The 20543-nt window shown below is 42.2% G+C and overlaps 1 protein-coding gene across 1 annotated transcript in view; it reads right to left on the bottom strand.

Annotated features, from left to right (window-relative positions):
- The window catches only part of TARBP1 (TAR (HIV-1) RNA binding protein 1), a 93504-nt gene extending 73700 nt beyond the window's left edge, over positions 1–19804 (bottom strand). Inside the window, exons 1-7 of the mRNA XM_049788091.1 lie at positions 19533–19804; positions 16215–16273; positions 12183–13352; positions 9522–9619; positions 7355–7424; positions 2685–2833; positions 1200–1252 (exon numbers count right to left, since the gene is read on the bottom strand). Coding sequence (XP_049644048.1) covers positions 1200–1252; positions 2685–2833; positions 7355–7424; positions 9522–9619; positions 12183–13352; positions 16215–16273; positions 19533–19804 — 1871 coding nt within the window. The remainder of the gene's footprint in view (positions 1–1199; positions 1253–2684; positions 2834–7354; positions 7425–9521; positions 9620–12182; positions 13353–16214; positions 16274–19532) is intronic.
- Positions 19805–20543: the final 739 nt, after the last annotated feature.

Below are 20543 nucleotides of genomic sequence, written 5' to 3'. Positions count from 1 at the left end.
AAAGTTAATGAACAGTCTGCTGCACCAATCACCACTTACTTCATCTATGGCCCTGCTTCACCACTTCTCTATAGCTCTCTGCAAACACCAATATGACCAAAACTCCAGGTATGCCAGTATTTGGACTTGATATCAACCAGGACTTTTTGGGGGTTATTGCGGGCACCACCCTCAGAAGTCCTTAGCAGCCAAAAACCACACCCACAAATGTAGCAAATGTAGTTACCATGTGTGCATTCTGACAGCTACACAGATTCACTCTGTTCTCAAAAGAGATGTATACCAAACCATGAAAATGATAGGTACACCAGCCATGCAACTGAGAGCTGACAATCTCAGGAGAAAAGGGCAGGCCAAGGCCCCACTCCTCCAAAGCCACATCTGCTGCACCTACCACCCACAATCACCACTTTGCCAATGGTTCTGCTTCAGCACTCCTCTAATGGCCCTCTATAGACAACAATTTGAATAAAACTCCAGGTAAGCCAGTATTTGGACTAATATCGCCACGACTTTGAGTGAGTGTAGTACCTTCTCCCTCTTCCTAAATCCATCCCCATCTTCTCATACTTCTAGAACACCTGGTAGTCAAAACACACCCCATAATAGCTGCAGTATCAGAATTAGTGCTTAGAATTCTGGATGACATGACAACAAATGCTGCACACAACAACCGTAAACTTTTTTTTTTATTACTGTCAACTGCAAAGAAACACATCAATTTGGACACCAATCTGGATGTTTCTGAAGCCACTTAATGTTCAGAAAGAAAAGAGAAGTAACAAAATGATCAATTAGCAGTTAAGTGCTTATTAATTAAACCTTTGGACAATAATTTAATGACCTCAATGTGAGATACAATAATTTTCTTTTTTTTTTTTTTTTTTTTTTTTTTTTTTTGCTATCATACTGTTTTCTTCTTTTCTTTTCTTTTTTTCTTTTTTTTTTTTTTTACTAATTTCACTGTCATTTACCTGGAACCAAATGTATTATGATCAACTATGTGATTTATGGTCTTTAAATAAAGTAATGCATATTTTAAAAGTTAAACATAGGAGCTACATAAAGGAAAGTTTAATATCTATTAAGCAACATGTGATCATATACCAAACATATCAAATCTGCTCACATTTCATAAATGTGAAATTTATATAACAAATGCTAAATGACATGGTTTTTAAAATATAATATCTGCTTACCTGCTATATAATGAACTTTCAGAAAGGGCATCCATTAAGGGTCCAATAATAAACTAAAAAAAGAAATACATGTATATGATGTTGAGCTGTAAGCAAAACTGGAAAGTCACTTTGCCCTAACAACACATCCTCCACAGAGCTGCAGAATAATTTTTTTCTGGTTTTTCAGGCCACACTTGTTTGATGCTCAGGGGTTACTCCTGGCTAAGCGCTCAGAAATTGCCCCAGGCTTAGGGGGACCATATGGGACGCTGGGGATCGAACCGCTGTCCTTCCTTGGCTAGCGCTTGCAAGGCAGACACCTTGCCTCTAACGCCACCTCGCCGGCCCCGCTACAGAAGAATTTTAAGTAAAGCTAACCTCTTACACAATAAGCTAATTCAGGTTTTGGAAGGAACTTAATTCCACCAAAATGACCATAATTTTTCCATATGATAAAACTAAAAAATTTACAGTATTCAAAGAAGAGAGTTAATATTGAGGTCAAGAATGACCCAAAAGAGGGGCCGGAGCAGTGGCGCAAGTGGTAAGGCATCTGCCTTGCCTGCACTAGCCTCGGACCGTGGTTCGATCCCCTGGTATCCCATATGGTCCCCCAAGCCAGGAGCAACAGGAGTAATCCCTGAGCGCCACCGGGTGTGGCCCAAAAACAAAACAAAACAAAAACAAAAAAAGAACCCAAAGAAAGAACAAATATAGAAAATAAAGATAGTCACAAATATATATATATATAAAACCAAGAGAAAAATTAAAATGTAAGACCCTATGCCTAGAAGAAAACTGGAGCCAAAAATATTACTAGAGGTTGAAGCTTACAGGAAATACAAGAAAGGTAGAAAAATGTAGAAAATTCTGTGCAACAGAACACAATAGAAGACAATTAAGATGTTTACTCAGGTCACCTCTAATTGAATGAAAAACTACTGTCTAATCACGTGACACATCTGGCACTATGGAAGTAAAACCACAGAAAGCTATTGGGCTGGAGCAGGGGTCCTCAAACTTTTTAAACAGGGGGTCAGTTCACTGTCCCTCAGACCACTGGAGGGTTTGACTATAGTAAAAACAAAACTTATGAACTAATTCTTATGCACACTGCATATATCTTATTTTGCAATGAAAAAACAAAACAGATACAAATACAATATGTGGCCCACGGGCCATAGTTTGAGGACCACTGGCCGCTGGAGAATAAGTTCAGAGATTAAGGAAACAGTTTTACTAACAAGCTTCTGCACCACACTTTTTATATTCTTGTCTCATGTTGTTTATGATACTGGTACCAGAGAAGAACTTCAAAATTTGGTTAGCTTATTGACAGACCACATTTCAGTAAGCTTTTTTCAAATATGACAGTGTGGTACAGAGAAAGTGCTTTTATAGTATGAAAATCCACTCAATCATTTTTTAACTTACATATTATACAATAAATTCCTTTAAAGTTCATCTTTTAATAAAGGGAGGAAAAGAAAAGGCTGTTTTTACCTCAGAAAACTCTTGTGAAAATGGAAGCACTTTTGTTTCATACAGCTCCAGAAAATGGATAACGCCTTCCTTGGTCAGGATTTTGTTTTCACTTTCAAACATTCTTTTATAAATACACATAAGCCAGGATGGGTGAAATAGCCAACATCCTATGGAAATAAATGTGCAAAGTGGGCAGCTGATTCTGACATTATAGTAATTCACGAAAACTTTATTTTCAAAAACACAAAAATAACATTACACTACAAAAGTTTGTTTTTAATCACATAAGAATATTTGATTATTGAATGCGCAAAATATTATTGGTTTTCAGTATTCCATATTCAGAATTTTTTTAAGAAAGACCACAAGCATGACATCAGAGAGTACAGAGGTAATGCATCTGCCTTCCAACTGGCAAACCCAAGTTCAATACTCTGCATACATTCATACTGTCTCCCAAGCCTGCCACAAGCAAGTGCTATAATGTACAAAAATTACATAAATTAGCTGGGGAAGGGGGGAAATTAAAAACTAAATAAATTAAATTCCTGCAGGTTGAAATTTGTTGTTTGTTTTAGTTTTGGTTTGGGGGAACACCCAACTGTTCGCAGCAGTTACTCCTGGTTCTGTGCTCAGGAACCACTCTTAACATGTTCAGGGGACCATATGGGATGTCGGGGATCGAACCTGCATCAGCCACATGCAAAGCAAACACCCTAGTCACTCCAGCCCCACAGGTTGAAATCTTGGATTTCAGCAAATTCTTCTCTCACTCTACTTCATTCCATTTTTCACACAGAAATCTCAAACCCTCACTGTTCTACTTAAACCCCTTGAATGGGGCCAGAGAGATAGCATAGAAGTAGGGCATTTGCCTTGCATGCAGGACGGTGGTTCAAATCCCAGCATCCCATGTGGTCCTCCAAGCGATTTCTAAGCATAGAGCCAGGAGTATAAGCATAGAGCCCTGAGTGCTGCCTGTGTGACCAAAAAAAAAAAAAAAGAACCCTTGAATGAATTCTCATAGATAATATCCTACTCTGGTAGGAATCCCCTGTACCATACAGGTCCTTTTGATCCTCTATCTCACCATGCTGTTCCCTTCTCAGATGCTATCTTCTCAGTTCTCAGTTCTCTAAAGCAGATATTCCCTAACTCCTTCCCTGACTAATAGTTCCTTAAACTGTGGGGTTGCAAACATGTTGGCAATATATTTCCAAATGTTCAATAACCACAAACTCAAAAATCAAACACTGTCACAAATCCAAGGTAGTTCTGGCTGCATTAATCCATGTTGTATTTCTCAGGTAGAAGAGGTGCCAAGTGGAAAAAGTGTAAGCCGCCCTGCTCTCAGGTATGACCCCATTCACTATATACTCCATTTCAGTTGCCTATTAGTTGTCCTCATAAACTTAGAATCAAAACTTTCTTTTTTTCCATAGAAAGCATACAAAAAGAAAGAAGTGAAAAACAGTATTTATCAAAGGTCAATGAGATGGTGCACTTGTCTTAGAAGCTGCCAACTGTGATTAGATCTCCAGCCCAACAAATGGTCTACCAGCCAAGGGTGATCCCTAAACATAAGAGTCAAAAGGAAGCTCTGTGTGTATATGTGTGTGTGTGTGTGTATATATTTATATGTATTTATATATATATACATATACACATATATATACACATATATACATATATATATGTGTGTATATATATATATATATATATATATATATATATATGTCACTGAGTGTGGCCTCAAAGCAAAGAAGTAGGATATGCCTCATCATTTGATGCCTGATTCTTAACATATATTGTACAATAGAGGCATCAAGTAACTATGGTAAAACACTGCTCAAAGGGCTGAATGGAAACCTAGGCTGAGCTGATCCCCAACACTGCAGTCCCAAGTGTCACTAGAAATGACCAGAGCCCAGAGCACTCTCTAGCACTGCCAGATTTGGCCCAAACCTATCCCTCCCCTCACTAACCATAAAAACTATCCTTTTGAGATTAAGTCTTTTCAAATGCCTTTCATTTCTATTAGAGTCAGCATTTTTAATTCCTGACACTCTATGAATAACCCATAACATTTGTAATATGTAGAAATTTGTAGTTTATTTATTGTACTTTTTTATAATATGTAGAAATATACTTAATCAAATCTTTAGCAAGGGCAATTTTTTCCCAAAATTCTGTCACCATATTTGGGTTTGCTAAGAGTTGAGGGCAAAATCTACTAAGAGAATCATTTTTGTTTTTGTTTTTTTGGGGGGGCACACCTGTTGACGCTCATGGGTTACTCCTGGCTATGAGCTCAGAAATCGCTCCTGGCTTGGGGGACCATATGGGGTCCATCCTAGGCTAATGCTTGCAAGGCAGAAACCTCACCTCTAGCACCACCACTCTGGCCCCTAAGAGAATCATTTTTAAAAGTAAATGCAAAAGTAAAGTCACAAGAGGATTTAAATTCTTGCTCCAGGTAGAACTATAGATTATTATGATCTGTGAAAAATTTTCAATGTATCAAAATAACTACAGCAATCAGTTGAATAAACGTCAATTCTTAAGGTGTCAAAATTTTGAAGCATAATTATCTAGAAAAGACACTAAAACTCATTTATCTCGGTTAATTCTCGTGTGTAAACATACTACTATATATGCTACTATAGTATTTTATCATTCATATGAACGTGCTACATATACCCATGACACTGATTTAAACTTAATTTCATAAAGTAATGTTAGAAAGCATCATTTTATTTATCCAAAAATAGTCTTATAATAAAATACTGATTCATGATTTTTTTGTTTTGTTCTGGCATTTTGGGCCACACTAGGCAACACTCAAGGGTTACTCCTGGTTCTGCACTCAGAAATTGTTCCTGGCAGGCTCAGGGGACCAAATGGGATGCCAGTAATCAAACTCAGGTCCATCCCGGGTCAGCCCCATGTAAGGCAAATGCCCTACCCCTGTGCTATCTCTTCAGCCCAAGCCCTTCCTTATTTTAAATTATATCTTGATGGGGCCAGAGAGGTAAAGCTAGAGGTAAGGCATCTGCCTTACCTAGGATGGACCATGGTTCGATCCCCCCGGTTCGATCCCCTGGCATCCCATGTGGTCCCCCCAAGCCAGGGGCGATTTCTGAGTACGTACGTAGCCAGGAGTAATCCCTGAGCATCAAATGGGTATGACCCAAAAAAAGACAAAAAAAAATTTATTTCTTGATGGGGGCCAGAGTGATGGTACAGAGTGAATAGTGAAATCACAGAGTGAAGAGGGTGTTTGCCTTGCACACAGTCAACCCAGTTTTGATTCCTAGCACCACATATGGTCCAGAGTTCACCAAGAATAATTCCTAAGAGCAGAGCCAGAAATTACTTGGGAACACTGCCAGGTATTTTGCCCAAAGCCAAAAATAAAAATAAGTAAAAAAAATCATATATTGGAATTTTCTCCTGCAAAGTCCAAGAAACAGAACAACATCAAAAGTAATAGTAAAAAATGGGGCCAGAGATATAGCACAGCAGTGCGCATTTGCCTTGCATGCAGCCGACCCAGGATGGAGAATGGTTCGAATCCCAGCATCCTATATGCCTGCCAGGGGCGATTTCTGAGCACAGAACCAGAAGTAAACGCTGAGCGCTGCCAGGTATGACAAAACATACAATCAAACAAACAAACAAATGAAAGTAACAGTAGAAAAAATTGAGAGCAGTTAAAATACTTATATATATATATATATATATACTTATACTATTATAAAAAGACAGACTAAATCATCACTTGAATAGTACCGAAATCCTTACCCTTTAAGGATAGATGCTAAAGTAATTAGAGGAAATGTTTGTTGTTTTTTTTTGTTTTTTTTTTGGGCCACACCCGGCAATGCTCAGGGGTTACTCCTGGCTGTCTGCTCAGAAATAGCTCCTGGCAGGCATGGGGGACCATATGGGACACCGGGATTCAAACCAACCACCTTTGGTCCTGGATCGGCTGCTTGCAAGGCAAACGCCGCTGTGCTATCTCTCCGGGCCCAATTAGAGGAAATGTTATGCTGTTTAGGGATATGCTAAAATTACCTACTAGGGAAGAAGCTACATCTCAAAACAGGCTGGCTACAAGTCAATCACGGGTATGGTTGGATGATATAATTCTTCTACAATTTTTTAATCTTTCATAATAAATAGTGTATAAAAATTAATCATACCTCTAAAGCAGGGGTGTCAAACTCGAACAGGCCGCAAACAGCCCTCCGTACAACATTTTGTGGCCCTTCCCTAGAGGAATCATTTTTGTTTTGTTTTGTTTTAGTTGTTTGGGTCACACACACACACATCCCCATGTTCAAGGCTTACTACTGACTTTGCACTCAAGGATCACCCCGACTTTGCCTCCTGTGGCCCCCAGGTTAATTGAGTTTGAGACCCCTGCATCTAAAGTATTAAAGAAAACTCTGTAGCTATTCAAAATGTTATCTTCAAAGACCATTTAAAGATATAGATAAGTGGATATCACTCCAAAAGGTATACATATTAAATGTTCAAAGGCACTTCTTATTGGCAACAGGTTTAGAAATTCTTCTCAAGGCTTTCATATTCCCTCAAAATTCTATAAAATAAACAAGTTACAAATCAAGAAAGGGGAACTGAAAGTGATATTTAAAAAATATCGAAATCAAAGTAATTGTTACCATTTTCCTCTGACACTGCATATTCGAACAAATTGTTTAGCTTTGGTAAAACCGGTTTTATAACATGTATCTGAAAATAAGAACAGAAAAACAAAGAAATAAAAATTCACTTTTAAATACTGGGAATTTTTCATCTATTTATATATATATGTATATGTATATATGTATATGTGTGTGTATATATATCTCATAATAGCTTTTCATTTCCCCATCTAAAAAATTTGTTTAAAATGCCTTGATTTTTCCAGTTAAAGAAATTTTAATGTATAAATTTTATTAAAATATATAATAATTAGGGGCCAGAGCGGCGGCGCAAGCCTTAAGGCGCAAGCCTTAAGGCGTGTGCCTTGCGCACTCTAACCTAGGACCGCAGTTCGGTTCGATCCCCTGGCAGGAGCAATTTCTGAATGCATGGCCAGGATTAACCCCTGAGCGTCACTGGGTGTGGCCCAAAAACCAAAAAAATAGGGACAGAGATATATCGCAGCGGACGACCATTTGCCTTACATGCAGCCGACCCAGGATGGAGGATGGTTCGAAGCCCAGCATCCAATATGGTCCCCCATGCCTGCCAAGAGCGATTTCTGAACAGAGAGTCAGGAGTAACCCCTGAGCACTGCTAGGTGTGACCCATAAACCAAAACAAATATATATATGTATAATAATTCATTTTTGTTTATATATGTATTTTTAAATATCTTTATTTAAGCACCTTGGTTAAACATGTTTGTGGTTGGGTTTTAGTTCCAAAAGAGAACACACACACCCTTCACCAATGCAACAAATAATATCCGTTTCTATAGGAAAAAAACATAACAAATATTTCCTTAAATAACTCCCATTATCAGAACTGCACATTTAGAAATAGAGTCAGTTCAAAGTTAATACAACGTTGACTATGTTGCAGATACCTCTGGCATTATTATACCTCACAATATACGTAAAGCAGAGTTTTCCTTTTCCTTTTTGTTTCTAAAGAAATAGTGCTCAGGCCCGGAGAGATAGTACAGCAGCATTTGCCTTGCAAGCAGCTGATCCAGGACCAAAGGTGGTTGGTTCGAATCCCGGTGTCCCATATGGTCCCCTGTGCCTGCCAGGAGCTATTTCTGAGCAGACAGCCAGGAGTAACCCCTGAGCACCACTGGGTGTGACCCAAAAACCAAAAAAAAAAAAAAAAAGAAAAAAAAAAAAAGAAATAGTGCTCATTAAAGAAAATCATTAAAACTGATTTGAATTTAGAAATGCTTTTTCTTTATTCTTTGTGCTTGCAAGGAGTAATTATTTTAGTTCACAATGTTTGATACACATTTAGAATGATACTTCATAAAAACTCAATGCATTCAAAACTCACTATCATATGGACCAAAGAAACAATACAGCGGTTAAAACGCTTGCCTTGCACAGCTGAGCCTTACTTGACCTTAAACACCACCCACAGTGCCCCAACACTACCAGGAGTGATCCCTAAGCACAGAGCCAAGAAGAAACCTAAGTAAGCCATACCTTTGAGGTGTGGCGCAAAATCAAAAACAACTCAAAAATAACTCAGTATAGATGGTCAATTCCTTAGGGACATGCAGCTTACAGGCAGGCAACCTCATCCTAGGGATTTTCCAAGTGCAACCCCAGAACAGTACCATAGAGATTCTCTAAGGGTATAACCAGAATATTATTTCACAACATGACACTGCTTCAGACCTGCTCACCCAGGGTTGGAAATATGGCATGTAGGGCATTTTCACAAAATAGAACCAAAATTTTTTAGAGATAATAACAACTGAAACCATTTTCTAATTTCCTAAACTCCCATTCCATTTTAAATATATTTCAGAAACAAAATAAGCTCACCATTGAGCCATGATTCAACATCACAAGTACACTTTTACACACATCTGTTTCTACCTGTACATTTCCATTTAGATTCAAACACCTTAGAAGTAGATTGGTTGAATCCAAGGATACCCAACCACAAATAGAGGGCAAAAAAGAAAAATGAATCTGGGGCCAAGTAGAGGGATCTGTGATCAGCTCCAGCTGGTCAAGGATAATTGCATACCTGCATTATATTTATTGAGATATGTCTTTTAGAACTGCTATTACAGAATGCTTGCTTGAAAAAAATTAGAACTGCACCAAAAAGGGTCTGTTAAGATAAGAAAACACTTACCTGATTTCCTTCTAAGGTTTCCATAATTAAAATGTAGTTTTCCCAAAACTTTAACAGCTTATCTTTTTTCTTCTCAGACCACCAAAATAGACTAGGACCTGAGATGGTTTAAAACAGAAAATTAGTTCCTCCTTTTGAAAATAAAGCTTCTCTAGGCATCTTTACGTCAGTTTCCACCAGAAAAGAAAAAGTGATCCCAAAGATATACAGACAAAGAACTAAACAAGATTTAGAGATTGCCCACATAGAGGAATGTTACAAAACTATGATTAATAAAGAAGCTGGCAGAAAAGGTAAATAGAATGCAGGAACAAATGCCATTTTCAGTTGATGGAAACTGTGTCAGATGGAAATGATAGGATGAACTACTGGAAAATACAGTCTACCAGTATTCCAAGTGGGTCACGGGTGAAAACTGCATAAATGATGGACCACAGCACAATGCCAACAGATAGGACAGGGGCCACTGGAGGGAAACAAGGCTGGAAGGGGACCAGAGTCAAAATCAGGTTAAGAAACATTGCATTCACTTAGTGATGAAAGTAAATGAGAAGAAAAAGCTAAGAACTCCAGGAAGTAGGCATTCCTATACAGGACTCAGGTAAAGGGAATGAATCCAAGAATGGGATGAAGTCTAAACCAATCTGACATCGTCAGCTGTGCACAAAACTGCACCTGAAAGAGGGCTCTAAGGGAAACTTCTCGAGAAAAATGCATAAAATACCAGATGACCTGATGACGTACAGGAAATATGTAGACAACTGGCTAGGAACTGGGAACTAATTAATGTAAAGTAGAACCACCAACCAAGCCCCCCACCAAAAAATAGGTGGGAGTGTGTCAGTCACACCCAGGTAGCTCCTAAAAATAGATTATAAAGTGAGCTTAATGGTAGGGAAGGGAAAACTTGCAGAAAGAAAATTACAAATCAATATACATACCAGTTGCGAAAAAATTTCAAGTTATAATTCTGTCATAATTCTGTTATAATTCTGTCATAATTCTGTTATAATTCTTAAATGAGTAACTATGGCAATGATGTCTATAACTCTATTAGTTCAAACCATAGGGACAAATTCCCCCAAAAAATGGCTAAGAGATAAAACTATCAGAAAGGAAGGAAGGAAGGAGCAAGCATAAAAAGATCACTATTATTATAGTCACTGAATAATGAATGACTCTTTAAAATAAATGTTAGGGCCAAGAGAGTAGGGCGCTTGTCTTGCAAAAGGCTTCACTTCCCAGCATCCCATATGGTCCCCAAACACCTCGAGGAATAATCCCTGAGCATTGCCAAGTGTAACCAACACCACCACCCCCCAAGAAAAAGTTTAATTTAGGCCATTTCCCAGTGAAACAGCTCATGGAATAATGGCCAAATCCTGGAGTTTAAATAATTTACACCCTACTTCATACCCTCCCACCAAAAAGGGGTAGGGGCGGAGAGATAGTACCGCTGTAGGGCTTTTGCCTTGCACAGGGAAGACCAGGGATGGACCCTGGTTCGATTCCTAACATCCGACATAGTCCCCCGAGCCTGCCAGGAGCAATTTTGAGCGCAGAGCCAGAAGTAACCCCAGAGCGACAGCAGGGTGTGGCCCCAAACCAAACCAAAACAAACCGAACAAAAAAGTAATTAAAAATAAAAATAAGGGGCCCGGCGGTGGCGCTAAAGGTAAGGTGCCTGCCTTGCCTGCACTAGCCTTGGACGGACCGCAGTTCGATCCCCCGGTGTCCAATATGATCCCCCAAGCCAGGAGCAACTTCTGAGCACATAGCCAGGAGTAACCCCTGAGCGTTACCGGGTGTGGCCCAAAAACCAAAAAAAATAAATAAAATAAAATAAAAATAAAAATAAAACAAAAATTTTGGCTAAAATTGAATAAGAAATTCTTATCAATAATGACCATTTAAATCATCCCATTTTGGACTGAGCTCCAAAATGAACTTCAGAGGATCCGTACTTCCAACGCTACTGTGAACCAGTTAATAGTAACCAACCAACTCTAGAGAGGCCTTGTTACAATACAGACTGATGTTCTGACAGTTAACAAGAAGCACAGATTCGATCCAAAAATACCTTTCAATGATCTAAACCCCGATATTCTACTGAACCAATGGCAAAAATGCCTTCAGGAGGTCGTCCTGAGAATGTCTTAGGAATATCAGCAAATCCTGCTCCTAAGAGACCTGACTACTGCGCAACTGGGACTTGAAATGGGAAAAGTGAAAAGTCAAGAGAATGGCAAGATTTCCATGTCAGACTTCCGAGAACTGAATCAGGTCAAGAGTTCCTTTCAGGGTCCTGAGAGATAGCATGGAAGTAAGGCGTTTGCCTTGCATGCAGAAGGACAGTGGTTCGAATCCCAGCATCCCATATGGTCCCCCAAGCCTGCCAGGAGCGATTTCTGAGCGTAGACAGGAGTAAGCCCTGAGCGCTGCTGGGTGTGACCCAAAAACAAAAAGACAGACAGACAGACAGACAGACAGACAGACAGACACAGAGAGAGTTCTGTCGACCCTTCCCAGGACAGACCCTTCCCACCGCCCTCTAGTACAAACTGGGCCTCATCCCTTGGGACTCCATCAGGCTCCCAGATTAAGTCCTGGGGGTGCAGTGAGCCATCCCGATCCCCCCTCGCCAGGTGCCGGGATGCAGACAGTCCTGGGCTCGCGATTCAAGAGACCGGTGCCACCCTCGCGGGGGAAGAACCCCAGGGCGGGCCAAAGGCGTGGCCGAATTAATGGGCTGCAGGTGGCAGAGAAGCCCCGCGATGGGCGGGGTCGGGGCGGGCGCAGGAGCCGAGCCCCCGCCCAGAAGGCCACTCGGGACGGGGCCGGGGCCGGCGCAGCAAGTACCGTGTCCTCCCTCGGGCGGCCCGGACGCGCAGTCGGCGCCCAGCTGGGCCGACACCTCCAGGGCGCGCCGCAGCAGGTACCGCGCTCGCTTGCGCGTCAGCGCGCTCGGGGCCCGGGCCAGGCCGGCTTGCACCGTCGTCCAGAAGCGCGCGCTGGTGCGGGCGTCCGCGGCGCCGCCTTCGGAGCCGGGCCCGGGCAGCAGCTCGTCGGCCAGGGCGCTCAGCACCAGCAGTCGCGGCCCGACGCGCTCCGGGCCCGGGGCAGGCGCGCCGGGGGCCACCAGGCCGGCCCACACGGCCGCGCAGCCGCCCCGGCCCAGCGCGGGCAGCAGCCGGCCGGCCGCCAGCGTCGCCAAGGCCTCCTCGGCGGGCCCCGCCTCGTCGCCGGCCAGGGCCAGGCCGAGGGCGGCCCGCGCCACGCGCTCCAGCAGCGCGCCGTCCTCCCGGGGCCGCAGGCACGGCGCCACGGCCGCCAGCACCTCCGCGGCCGCCTCCGCGCCGCCGCCGGCCTGCAGCAGCTCGCGCAGCGCCTCCTCCGCCAGCCCCGCCACCAGCTGCGGGCTCCCGGCCAGGCGGGCGCAGGAGGCCAGGGCGGCGCCCGCCGACCTCAGCACGCGCCGGCCCGGGCGCGCCGGCGGCCCCGGATCCCCGTCCGGGCGGCTCGGCGGGCCCCGCAGCAGCGGCAGCAGGTAGCCCGCGGCCACCTCGCGCGCCGCCTCCCGGACCGCGCCGCCCCGCGGCTCCCGCTCCTCCAGCCGCCGCAGGAGCAGCTGCAGCGCCTCCACGCGCGCCGCCGAGGCCTCCCCGCGGCACAGTGAGCCCAGCAGGGCCCGCGGGTCCGGGAGCTGCGAGAGCAGCGCCTCGGCCAGCACCCCCTCCATTGGCCGCCCACGGCGCGTCCGCACGCGCGCGAGGGAGACGGAGAAATGCGCCGGCGTGTGCGCGTGCGCGGCTAGCCCGGCGCGCGCCCAGCCTGCGAGGTTTTGCTGATTGATGGGCGGTCTTTGAACTGGCTCCACCACCCTAGTAGGCTTCTTTCTCGTAGTCCTTTTTTCTCTTTTCTTTTCTCTTTTCTTTTCTCTCTTTGTTCTCTTTTCATTTTTTCTTTTCTTTGCTTCTCTTTCCTTTTCTTTCAAGAAATTTCTTCTCTTTTTTTCTTCTCTTCTCCTTTTCTTTTCTCTCTTCTCTAATTTTCTTTAAAGAGTAGAATGGAGGAATTCACAAAATAGCTCTGACTAACGTTCAGCTGTCAACCACTTCATCTAGTCGAGTTGCAGACTAGCTGCCCCAAGGTTTCCTTCCTCAGTCAGGCCTACCTAGGAACACGAGCCCAAGGTACACATAGAAAGTGTGCATCACGATTACCCCTCCCCCCCCTCGTACATGGGGCCGGAGAGATAGCATGGAGGTAAGGCGTTTGCCTTTCATGCAGAAGGTCATCAGTTCGAATCCAGCTTCCCATATGGTCCCCTGTGCCTGCCAGGAGCTATTTCTGAGCATGGAGCCAGGAGTTTCCCCTGAGCACTGCTGGGTGTGACCCAAAAACCACAAACAAAAAAAAAAAAAGCAAAAACGATTACCCCGTTCCTGTGCCAGAGCTGCCAGGCCCACTGGAATGTGGCCTATGGGTGTTCATTCAATTTCTCACATTCCATATAGTCCTCCTATGCCCCTCATTCTCCCCTGTTCACCTAGAGTGACTTCCTAAGTGAAGTGCAGAGCTAGCAGTAACTCTTGAGCACTTCCAGGATGGCCCCAAATCAAACTAGCTCACAGTTTCCTACTGGCTTCTTGTCTTTTGAGTTTCTGGGTCACACTGGGCAGTGTTCAGATCTTGCTTCTTGGCTTTGGGCTCTGAGATCTCTCCTGGAACCACATGCAGAACTAGAGATACTGATCAGCCATGTGCAAGCACCTTATCTACTATCTGGTTCAACCGAGCTAGAGGATCAAACTTGGGTCAGAAGTATGACAGTCGGGCCAGAATGATAGCACTGTGGTAGGGCATTTGCCTTGCACACAGACGACCTGGGATGGACCCAGGTTCAATCCCCGACATCCCATAGGGTCCCCCAAGCCTGACAGGAGTGACTTCTGAACACTGAGCCAGGAGTAACAACCCCTGAGCACCGCGGGCAGTGTGCCCCCAAAATAAAAGTACCAAAGGCATGTGCCCTAAAGCCTGTATTATCTCCAGCCCTAAATAAGGTATGATTTACTTTAAGACTACTTTCTTCTAGGATCACACCCAGCAGTGATTAAGGTGGTGGCAGGTATTTTGAATTCCTGCAGTGATCAGGGGACCATGTGGTGTGAGGACATCAAACTCCTACATGCAGAGCATATGCTTCAACCATTGGAAGGTAGTCTATATAGTTCAAAGTAGTTTACACATTTTGAGTTTTATATAAATTTATTTAATGTAAAGTCATATAACACCATATATGCAAAACATTACATGGCTCTAAAGAAGGCAGAGATAAAATATACATACTGTATGAGTATATCTAGGTAAGTCAAGAATAGACAAAATAATCTATTGAATTAAAATGAGAATATTAGTTGTCTGTAGTCTGTGAAGATTGATTCAATTAGGGCACAAAGGAAATTTAGGAGATGGTGGGAATAATTTATTTTTTCAGGGTATTAATTTTACAGACTTCACACCTATAAATTGAAATTTCATGATCTAGGCTTTTCGGGGTGTGTGACATTTACTTCCATTTAAAAAATAGTTATAAAAATAGTTGGCCTGTGCATTGTGATCCCTTTATCTAGAGAATAAAGCCTGTTAGAGAGAGCACAATGAGGTTGCTCAGAATGTGGTGAATTCCAACAAGTTTCATGACCTAATTCCTCTTATTCTCTAACCTGTATGCCAGGCACACCACCCTTTTTTTTTTCCCTACATGTCTACACAGATTTCTTCTTCTATCTGAATATTTCTCACAGCTACCACTTTCCTGGCTCAGCCAGGAGGGAAGTGGTCTCTTAACTGCAGAGCTCTCTTGCATCTGATTTTATGTTTTCCCTTGGATTTTATCAGACTGACACCTTTGAAGATGTTTTTCAAATAATGTCTTTCTCTGGTTTTCATCAAATAGTTCTTTCCTGTTTGTTTTTCCTTGTCCTTCTTTACCAGCTATTTCTTCTTCTTGTTGAAGAAAAATTTCTCTTTCTCTTCTTAAACTATTCATAGTCATATTTCCAGAAGGAAATGTTTACATTTCTACTTTAACAAAAGCTTTTATTAAATAAAGATATGTTTTAAAAAAAAACTTTTATTTGGTCTCTTTGTTTCTTTATTTTAGAAACGCACCTGGAAGTTCTCAGAGGCTGTTCACAGATCTGTTCTCAGAAGTGACCCTTGGCAGGGCTCAGGAGACCTGAGCAGGTGCCAGGCATTTAAACCATATGAGTGCATTAACCTCTATTATCTCTCTCTGGCCCCTACATTTCTGCTCTTAGAAATCTTCCCACAAAAAAATATAAAGGAAATAAAGAATAAAATAATAAAACTTACAAAATCAAAGAGCTATTTTTATTTAAGTACAATTCAAACTAGTTCTAAGCAAAATACTCCTGTATTTTTTTTCTGAGATTACTCCTATCAAGAAACTAAAAGCACATTAGAAGTAATTAGAAACTAAAAGCACATTAGAAGTAATTAGAAGTAATTGCCATGGGGGGGAAAAATCAAATAGTGTTGGAACACTGTTCTTATTCAAAATAAAAGTAAGTGTACCCTAACTGCTTCTTTACATTTCATCAATCCCTTTGACAAAATCCACCTAGATTGGATTAGCTAGATAGGTACTTTTGACTATCACTCAACCCTTCTCCTCCAAGTTGGATTTGTGCTGGTCAATAAAAAGAGGTTTAGGTTTGGCAGACCTGGAAACAAACCATGAAGCAAGAGCCACCTGACTCCATGATTTTCTCCCTCATGACTGTCTTGATATATTATTTCACAAGACAACACTGCTTTAGACCCGCTCACCCAAGGTTGGAAATATAGCATGTGGGGCATTTTCACAAAATAGAACCAAAATTTGTTAGAGATAATAGCAACAGAAACCATTCTTTAATTTCCTAAACTCCCATTTCATTTTAAATATATGCCAGAAACAAAATAAGCTCACCATTGAGCCACGATTCAACATCACAAGTACACTTTTATACACATCTGTTCCTGCCTGTACATTTCCATTAGATTCAAATCACCTTAGAAGTAGGTAGGTTGTTTATGGAAAGCAATATGGAGATTCCTCCAAAAACTGGAAATCAAGCTCCCATATAATCCAGCTATACCACTCCTAGGAGTATACCTAGGAATATACAAAAATGCAATACAAAAATCCCTTCCTTAAACCTATATTCATTGCAGCACTCTTTACCATAGAAAGACTCTGGAAACAACCAAGATGCCCTTCAACAGATGAATGGCTAAAGAAACTGTGGTACATATACATATTGGAATATTCTGCAGCCATCAGGAGAGATGAAGTCATGATTGATGTTTCTCATAGAGGGCTTACACCAAAATTAGCTTAAAAATTTGATGACAGATAAAGCTAAACACCTTATGGACAATGAAAATTATGAACAATCTGGGCAAGAACACCAAAAGGCTCATGAGTCTATTATTTATTATCTCTTTCAAGGACAGTTCAATCTGTACTTCAGTCTGAGGTTTCTGACATGTTTGTTCATTTGTCCCTGGCTGTCATATCTACAGATAAATGTACATTACAGGAATGACTCTGAATTTTCCAAAGAAGAAGAGTTAAGAGACAACAACAAAGTTCATTGCAATAACTGCAACACTAGAAGGAATTTTTTTTAATCTTAATCTCAACTTAGTAGGCAGCAAAATTTACCAGGCAGTTGCACTTCTTGCTATTAATATAAATATAAAAATGGTGCTAGAATGTTTTTATCACTTAACATCATAAATAATATATATAAATAAATTATAAAGATAAATAAAATAAAGATAAATTTATCTTAAATTTATACACATATAATACAACATACATTCATTAGTTGTTATTATTTTTATTGTTAAATTATCTTTATTTAAACACCATGATTACAAATATGATTGTAGTTGTATTATTATAGTCATGTAAAGAACACCCCTCTTCACCAGTGCAAGATTCCCACCACCAATTTCCCAGATCTCCTTCCTCCCCACACCACCCACACCTGTACTCGAGACAGGCTTTCTACTTCCCTCATTCATTCACATTGTTATGATAGTTCTCAGTGTAGTTATTTCTCTAACTGCACTCATCACTCTATGTGGTGAGCTTCATGTCATGAGCTGCACCTACCAGCCCTCATCTCTCTTGTCTCTGAGATACTGTTAAAAATGTCTTTCATTTTTCTTAAAACCCATAGATGAGTGAAAGCATTCTGCATCTTTCTTTCTCCCTTTGACTTACTTCACTCAGCATAATAGATTCCATGTACATCCATGTATAGGAAAATGTCATGACTTCATCTCTCCTGATGGCTGCATAGTATTCCATTGTGTATATGTACCACAGTTTCTTTAGCCACTCATCTGTTGAAGGGCATCTTGGTTGTTTCCAGAGTCTTGCTATTGTAAATAGCGCTGCAATAAATATAGGTGTGAGGAAGGGATTTTTGTATTGTATTTTTGGGTTCCTCAGGTATATTCCTAGGAGTGGTATAGCTAGATCATATGGGAGCTCAATTTCCAGTTTGTGGAGGAATCTCCATATCACTAGACAGTTGGACTAGACGGCATTCCCACCAGCAGTGAAAAAGAGTTCCTTTCTCTCCACATCCCCGCCAGTCTTGCTTGTTTTCCTTCTTTGTGATGTGTGCCAATCTCAGTGGCGTGAGGTGGTACCTCATAGTAGTTTTGATTTGCATCTCCCTGACGATTAGTGATGTTGAGCATCTTTTCATGTGCCTTTTGGACCTTTGCATTTCTTCTTCTTTTTTTTTTTTTTTTGTCATACCTTCGTCATGACTTCATCAAAGCCTGCAGTGAAGAGAAAGATTGATGATGAGCACAATTTCAGGAAAAGTGGGAGATGCAGTATTTCTTTGTTGAGCACAGGGGCATCCCCACATGTCTTATTTGCTCAGAGAAAGTTGCAGTGTACAAGGAATACAACTTGAAAAGCCATTATTCAACTAAACATGCTGAGGAATGTGCAAAATATCAAGGAAATGAGAGAGCCAAGCAGGTTGCCAGTCTTAAAGCATGTCTAATGAGGCAACAAGATTTCTTCAAGAATCCCTTCCTTACACCTATATTCATTGCAGCACTATTTACCATAGCAAGACTCTGGAAACAGCCAAGATACCCTTCAACAGATGAATGGCTAAAGAAACTGTGGTACACAATGGAATATTATGCAGCCATCAGGAGAGATGAAGTCATGAAATTTTCCTAGACATGGATGTATATATAATCTATTATGCTGAGTGAAATAAGTCAGAGAGAAAGACGCAGAATGGTCTCACTCATCTATGGGTTTTAAGAAAAATGAAAGACATTCTTGCAATAATAACTTTCAGACACAAAAGAGAAAAGAGCTGGAAGTTACAGCTCACCTCATAAAGCTCACCACAAACAGGGATGAGTTTAGTTAAAGAAATAACTACGTTTTGAATTATCCTAATAAAGAGAATGTACGAGGGAAATAGAAAGTCTGTCTAGAGTACAGGGGGCGTTGATTGGGGAGGAGGGAGATTTGGGACATTGGTGATGGGAATGTTGCACTGGTGACATAATGATGATCATCTTCAAGCCATATTGAGGGTCTCAACTGCTTCCTCTCTAAAGCCAAATGTGGTTCAGATTTGTGAGAAGAAGCGCTGTCAAGTCTCTGGCAGCAAGGAATAGGCAAAAGATGCCATGTTCAGAAGAACTGTTCATGATCTTCACTCAATGTTCTATTCATGATCAGAAGAAATAATTAAAACTGTTAATAATGACGTTTGAGGACTTTTTTTTTTGTGAAATTCCTTATGCGGCCCTGCCTCACCCCGACTTTGCCTCCTGCGGCCCCCAGGTAAATTGAGTTTGAGACCCCTGCTTTAGGGTATTGTTGCTTTAAGAAAGAAGGAGGAAGTATTGCTATAGGAAATGTCTGCCTGTTGTTCCACCTACGACCTGTAGGGGAACTGTTGAGAGATAATTAGTGGGCGAAGCTCTGAGCTGGGGTCTGTTGGGGCAGTTGACTGGCAGTTGACCGGCAGTTGACCAGAGGACTGGTGGAGTTTCAGTTGTAGACGGATAGGGACTGGACACAGAGCTGGTGACCCCTTTTTATTATTATTGTTAGATATACCTAAGAAACCAGATGCTTGCTTTACAACTTTCTTCAGACAACAGCTCTCGGCATGGGGCCTGTCTGTGCCTCTAGATACCAGAAGCTCCATTGCACCCATGGATCTGTGTGTTGTCCAAGGTGGCCTCTCACTGTGGGAGGTGCACTCCTGAAGAGGGACCCTTTGGGCCCTTTACGACACCTGCCCTTTCCCTCTCTAGAGTTCACTGCGGCTGAGCGGCTGGCCAAGGTATTTCTACCTCCATCAACGCACATCATCAGACATTGCCTCTCTGGGAACTCAGCGAACTCATGACTCTTCCTCAGTCTATGACCAATGGAAGAGATGCTAGGAAACACGGCTCCAGAGATCAACTCACCGATCCGCGAATCTAGTGCAAGTGGCCAGGCAGGTGACCCGGCATAGGTTGGTGACGGTGATGTTGTCAATCCGTTTCTGGCGCTGTCGCCCTCAGTTGCGATTTGAGACCCAGAAAATACGCTTCCCGGCAAGGTGGGCTCCTGCAGATAGAAAGACATGTTGGCGTTTGGTGAAGCCCTATTGCTTGCAGTGGGCCAAAGCAGTTTATGCTCGCAGGCAAACACTGGTGCCTGCAGCCATTTGGGGATAGGGCCCAGAGTTTGGCTTCAGTGCCCAGACACACTCTGTCTATGGGCTCCTTTTCTGGTTGGAGGAAGGGGTGAGCACAATCCATGGCAAACCTTCTCCTACTGGAACCATCCTGCCTTCCACTGGTGAAGCCTCACACCGCACTCCTCGACACAGCCTAGCCCCTGGCCTGTCTGCCCTGACCTGACCTCCTTCCCATGCAACTAGACAGATGGCTCCT

This window comes from Suncus etruscus, chromosome 15, assembly GCF_024139225.1.
Source record: "Suncus etruscus isolate mSunEtr1 chromosome 15, mSunEtr1.pri.cur, whole genome shotgun sequence".
Classification (NCBI taxonomy): domain Eukaryota; kingdom Metazoa; phylum Chordata; class Mammalia; order Eulipotyphla; family Soricidae; genus Suncus; species Suncus etruscus.
Note: the sequence above shows the minus strand (reverse complement) of the source record. Positions and strands in the feature narration are given on the sequence as shown.